Source organism: Morone saxatilis, unplaced genomic scaffold (genome assembly GCF_004916995.1).
Source record: "Morone saxatilis isolate NCDOM2014 unplaced genomic scaffold, NCSU_SB_2.0 Contig8, whole genome shotgun sequence".
NCBI lineage: Eukaryota > Metazoa > Chordata > Actinopteri > Moronidae > Morone > Morone saxatilis.
In genome coordinates, this window is record NW_023340257.1 from 4,083,851 (window position 1) to 4,090,559 (window position 6,709).

General features: G+C 41.7%; 1 protein-coding gene across 1 annotated transcript in view; it reads left to right on the forward strand.

The window, feature by feature from the left end:
- LOC118341280 (unconventional myosin-Ic-like) overlaps positions 1-6,709 on the forward strand; it is a 60,196-nt gene that overhangs the window by 32,834 nt on the left and 20,653 nt on the right. The window contains 5 exon segments of the mRNA XM_035679496.1: positions 830-985; positions 1,811-1,926; positions 4,166-4,364; positions 5,555-5,635; positions 6,025-6,204. Of these exon segments, the coding sequence (XP_035535389.1) occupies positions 830-985; positions 1,811-1,926; positions 4,166-4,364; positions 5,555-5,635; positions 6,025-6,204 (732 nt within the window).

Here is a 6,709-nt window from a genome sequence, read left to right on the forward strand (position 1 = left end):
CTTTTTCTAGAGCTTTTAGCAGCATCTCATGGTCTTCTTCATCACTGATAGGTACCCTGGGATGTGGTTGAAATGTACAGAAAAAGCTAAATGGTGGACCATGAGTTAGAGTGTGAATGTTTTATCAAAAACACATTGGTTTTTTAAAGAATTGTGTGCCAGCGTGCAATAGTGACACTTACTGAAATATTACCTCCAACACATCTTTGGCATTTGTCTAATTTCTTTGTACAGTCAGACAACATGAGTACAAATGTTTCTGCAATAAGCTGACATATATGGGATATGTAGAAAGAGATATATAGAGATATATGGGCCTAGACTATTTATTAGTCATACTACAAACAGTAACTGGCTTATTTTTTATTTTTAATAATAGAAATACTTTTAATGTATTCCAGCATCTACTCTGAAATCAGAGAGAGAAGCTGTTCATGCTGGCCTCCCTGCATCACAGTTTGAATTCCACTCCCACCTGATGGTTGTGCCAGATATGAATGTAATGTAATGTAGAAATAAATTTGTTTTATATCTATGGCTTGTACTGCATCTGTACCAGCTTTTCACTCTTTGATAATGTTGGAATGTTACACAAGTTGTACAATTTTTTTTTTTTTACCAGCAATAGTTGGTGCAGCACTGATTTATGTTTTTAATTGTGAGTTTCGTTTAGTCCTCTCCTTCATTCCTAACGCTGATGAGGATGGATTATGTGTGTGAGATGCATGGGACAAGCACAGTTTGAGTGATGAAGTGTTACAGTACATAGGTTATCCTATTCTATTCAGTCACTAACCCCACCCTCTGCTCCCTGCTTGTCCTCCTCTAGGTGGTGGCTAGTGACGGGGTGCGGGCTATGATGGAGTCGGCCCTGACAGCCAGAGACCGGGTGGGCGTGCAGGACTTTGTCCTGCTGGAGAACTACACCAGCGAGGCCGCCTTCATAGAGAACCTGCGCAAACGCTTCAAAGAGAACCTCATCTATGTGAGTGGTTGTAGTGAGAGAGATCACTACTACTTTTAGATTAATACTGATATTTGAGAGTAAAAATCTGAAAAACTGTATTGGCTAATATTCAGTTTTCATCGTATACATGTAACATAAACCTTTTTTAGAAGGATTCCCTTAAATTTGGTTATTAAAGAATTGTGACCAACATGTACTGAACGGGTTGTTCTTTGGTGTACAGTTTATGTAGTGGGGACAATGCTTCTAAATGACCTCTAGCCTATCTTTTGCATTTCTCTATTGCAACTTCTTGCTACTTATTGGCTGACATATGTGCCAATGTTTATTATTTTTATGATAAATTGTCGATTTAAAACAAAAATTGCAGTTACAGAGACAAAAATCGTCAATTGCTATTAATTCAAAAACTATGTGTAAAGAACAAGTACTGCCCCTCCTGATGAGAGATTTGGAGACTTTATCCAAGCATAATGGAACAGAGGTCATTTGCAGTTAAAAACATGACAGAATGACCTTTAAGACTCTCCTTAAACCATTTTAACCCTGACCTTTGGGGTGGTTTCCTGTAGTTGATTACAGCTATACTGCTTTTTCGCTTCATGAAGAAATGTTATGTCTTAGTTGGAGGAGCCAGGGCCAGCTGTTTGGTTTTACCTGAATTCGGTCTTACGGAAAATGACTTAAGAAAGTGTAGGGGTATAGTTGCTTTACATGCACACCCACACTGACGCAGCTAACGTGGAGTAAAAAGTCTATGAAACTGATAATGTATAAGTGGTCTGTTTATCAGTACTTTGTCATGTAATGTAACTGTATGTTACGCATGTACATCTCCATCAGACATACATCGGTTCAGTGCTGGTGTCAGTGAACCCATACAGAGACCTGGAGATCTACACCAAGAACCACATGGAGCGATACCGTGGAGTCAACTTCTACGAGGTCTCACCACACATGTAAGTACACAGCTAAACATTAACTTCACATTTTCAGAATTTAACTCACACTCAGAGTCAAATTACCTGCTTAAACATTATGGAAGACACAGTGAAGAGGAGAGAAGCAGGTTTCAGCAAATAATCCTTCAGAGCATACAATCATTATCTGTCATGTTCCTCCCTTCGGACAATCTCATATGGAATGCATTACATTTTTTTCCCGGCCCATGAATGCAGCATTATCTACGTGAGTGGAAGATGGAGGGAATGATTCATTGCACTTCTTTGCTATTACAAGTGAAACATGTTTTTTTACGATGGGCCTAAACATCGTCTGCATCATTCATGGTGGACAGCATGTTTACTGTTTTCTCCTTTTGCTCCAATGTCCTAAAAGAAGGAGTCTGTTGATGCCTCTTGGAGCATTTTACCCGAGGATGACTTAACATGTTGTCACAGTGTGTATGTTTAGACTGCATGGGAATATTTGTCCTGAGCGCCACTCTCTGAGTCAGTTAGCTACACAATGCTCTCATGGTCTGACTGTCCTTTTCTCTATCAGTCACCCTGTTTGCCAGACGTCGTCATGGCATGAGTCGGAGTGTTTGTGTGAACAGTTGCCACAGGACTGGTCAGGGAATTCCCTGTCAAACCCTTCCAGATCCCATAGGTCAGCTACAAAACAATCAAGCGCATTATGGAGACTTGGAGTGGCGTCATTGAAACATTTCAGAATCTCTCTCAGCTCTAACCACTGCTAGTTTTTTTTTTTTTTCTCTCTCTTTAGTTCAACACTTGAGCATAGAGCCAAATGTTTTCTCTCCCTCTGAGTGGAAAGAAAGATGTGCTTTGGCGAGAGGAGGTGGAGGAGGGTTAGAGAGTGAAAGCGGGCGGGAGAGGTGGAAGGAAAAGTAAGCAAATGATGGTACCAGGCAAGAGGTTTCCTCCCCAGAGAGGGAATTCCTCTGACCTGAACCTGACCCCCCTCCCCCTAGCCCCCAGCCCTCCCTGATATCACACACATACAGCACATAAAGTATGATGCAGCTGAGGCCAAGCTGCTGGTTTTATCTACCAATTAGTCTGGTGTCAAAAATGTGTCCATGCAGGCTGAAACAACATAGCTGCTCTGATAGCGGCGGTGCTGACAAATGATACTGCAACTAAAACAGGCTGTGTTCCACTCTGGACTTTATGATTCATACTGGTAGTCCAGTGTCTTTCCATCTTCACACAGTATCATGTTACGTTCAGACACAGGTTTTCCAAGAGATTTTAAGTGCTATTTTTTAACAGAACATCATCACCATGACTGATGAATAGTTGTCTCTTTTGTTACCATACTGTTCTGAATTATTAAAACGCATATTTTTACTTAACCCATTCATTCAGTTCAGTTTAATAATGCTGAATCGAAGTTTATATATTCAATGTATATTTAAAGCAAGGACCGTGGAATCGGAGGGTAGGGCCGGAGCCATACCAACTTTTAAATATAACAGACATGCCAAAAATAAACAAATTCTTTGGTAAACACTTTTTTATTTATACAGTCTGTGGTACGCATATATATATATATATATATATATATATATATTTATATATATATATATTAGCTAGCCTATGACAGAGCAATAAATTTCTGGTAATCTAAAAATGTATTGGCTAATTATGTCATGTAATGTAAAACATTTCCCATTCAAATTTGGGTGCCTACCCTTCTCTATGATACTGCGGTGCTGATGGGGCCGACCAATTTTAAATGCTTTCTGCGGTCCATGATTAAACCTGCCTTTGTTAGTCTTCCGAGCAGTTATTGGTCGAAATAAACCTTTATTTCAAAGAGTTAGATGTGACGATATTCCTTAACATGTGCGAGAAGATTATAAAAAGGACCTCTACAGAGATATAACACCTCCTATTTAACCAGAAACGGTTGTCATATCCACTGTTCCACTGTTCACCAGCTCTGGTTGGTCAAAATAAATACTTAATTCACAGACGAAGATGAGAAAAACAGCAGTTTCAGTCGCTCTACTCAGCTGCACACGGAGCAGACCGCCTGTGTAAACACACCTGAGAGAGGCTGCGATAGCAACACAGGCAAAGGGGGTGTGAAGTCATCTCTCTGTCACACCGTGACTCCACTATATCTCTAGCAAATAGTTGTCTGCTGCTATATGAATGTTTTAAATTCCATAATGTAAACGTTCTGCTGACCATCCGACTGACCCGGTGTCTCCCTCCACTCCTGCAGCTACGCAGTGGCAGACAACTCATACCGTTCCTTGAGGACGGAGAGGAAGGACCAGTGCATTCTCATCTCCGGGGAGAGTGGTGCTGGGAAGACGGAGGCGTCCAAGAAAATCCTGCAGTACTACGCCGTCACCTGCCCAGCCAGCGAGCAGGTGCAGACCGTCAAAGACCGCCTGCTGCAGTCCAACCCTGTGCTGGAGGTGAGACTCAGGGAAAAGTCCACACACTGAGAGCTACTCAGCACATTGGATTTGTTGTTGTTGCTACACTGTTGAATGATGGGCTGCAGAAATGGTTACTAATCTCAATGTAGATAATTTGTATATTGATCTGTTGATAAATGTGAGGCTTACTTGTTTTTTCTAAAAATAAAGCCATCACCCTGTCAGCTGTGTTTAAAATGAAGAGCTCATAAGTTGTTTGCCAAGGCTAACATTGTGATGCCAAAATAAGTACTAAATGTCAAACCATCACGAATAATGTTTTGTTATCTTTTTATTATAGCAGAGAGCTGTCATCCTAATGTTCTTATGTACTATCTCTTATAGCAGCGTAACCACTAGCCACTCAACAGCCTGTTTGATAAAGAGGCTTCCTTTTTGCTTTGATTTCACTTGCCAACAGTCAGTATAAATGTACAGTGGGTCAAAGACAGGGGAAATCCAGTTAATTGATTTATCTGCCACATATAAAGTCTAGTAGCATCTTTGTTAACCTCCACTGTGATGGTTATGATGCAGTTTATTTGATTATCCAGCAGCGTTTGAAGTCTAAAAGCTTCCTCAGAGGCAATAAGAAGCTTTCTATGATTTTTTGGATGAATTGTGGCTCAGTTTTCTTTGAATTCAAATCATTATTATCTATATCGATATGTAGTCCATGTTCATATTGCTGTGTGCTTTGAAAAACCAACATTGGCAGAACATACCTAGCATGCAAAAACACACATATGATATATTTGAGCGTCACAACAATTTCTTGCTCCCACATTTCTTTGGGAAATGTATGTCGAACTGTAAAGAACAGAGTGGTGATTGTCTCTGTGTTTGGTTAAAAGGCAGTGTGTTGGAGGATGAAGCCAATAGAGAGGTGCTAGGGTTTACAGAAGCACTTGTTTTGATGTCTGGCATGTCTGAGCCAGATGCTTTCCAGATGTGTATAAGTGTGTGAGCGTACACTATGCCCTGTAATCTGTGCTACTGTCGTAGACGAACGCTGTGGGGACTCTAATGCCTGTGGTTTTCGCTTTTTGTTTCACTGCTACCTCCTCATCTCCCATCCTGTGTTTATCACACTTTTTTCTCTCCGTTCCCTGTTATCTCTCTACCCCTTAATCCGTCAATCATCACTCCTCTCCTTTCTCTCTTTTCCCACTCTATCCTCTCTCCAGGCCTTTGGCAATGCCAAGACGTTGCGTAACGACAACTCGAGCCGCTTTGGCAAGTACATGGACGTTCAGTTCGACTTCAAGGTGAGCAGGACTGATTTACACTGGCAGCTACTTTACACCAGCGTAAACACTGTCCAACGCGTCTTCCTTCAGAGGGAAGCAGATTGTTGCAAGAACCGAAAATATTGTTACCTCAACATATTGAAAACCTAACAAGAAAAATCCAGACTCTTCTGTTCTGTTCTGCGTGATTATATTAACAATAAAAATATACTTAATGTTTTTGCATAGATTTTTTCTAGTGTAATTAATTACATACACTTAATATCTTATGGACTACAAAATCCCTGCCGACCTGCATGTTACATCAACCCTACATCACACCTCAGTACCCCAGCCTTACCCTCTCCTCCTCCTCCTTCTCCTCCCCTTCCTCCCCCGTCCCTCCCTGGCCTTTATCCCGTCGCCAGGGTGCCCCGGTGGGAGGCCACATCATCAACTACCTGCTGGAGAAGTCCCGCGTGGTCCACCAGAACCACGGCGAGAGGAACTTCCACATTTTCTATCAGCTGATCGAGGGAGGCGAGGAGGACCTGCTGAGACGCCTGGGCCTGGAGAGGAACCCTCAGCAGTACCAGTACCTGGTCAAAGTAAGTATCTAATAATAGAGCTGGTTCTGGAAGTAAAAGTCCCATTCATTATTCTCAGAGACAGATGGAGCACTGCTACGGCTTGGATGAACATGAAACTTTTCCTGTTAAATCAGCAGTACTAAAGTAACTCCTGTGCCAAGTTCTGCTGCAGCGCCCATGGGTTCAAGTCCGACCTGTTGCCCTTGCGTGTCGTCCCCTCCCTCTCTCCCCCTTTCCTGTCTATCTTGAGCTGTCCTATCGAAGTTTTAAAATAACATGACAGAACATCTAAATGCACAGGGAGTAACTAGTATCTGTATCTTGTAAATCTTGTGTTTGGAATGTTTAAATCTATCTTTTTGTTAAAGGGTAAACCGGCAACAATGCCAATTCATAGTTATAAGCAAGTCTCAATGAAGTCCTTCTCCAGCCACACCTTCGGCTCCGGAGCGAAACCTGTAGATGAATATAAACCATGTGTAAATACTGCAGGGAAGTTGCAGCAGCTCTCTCTCTCTCTCTC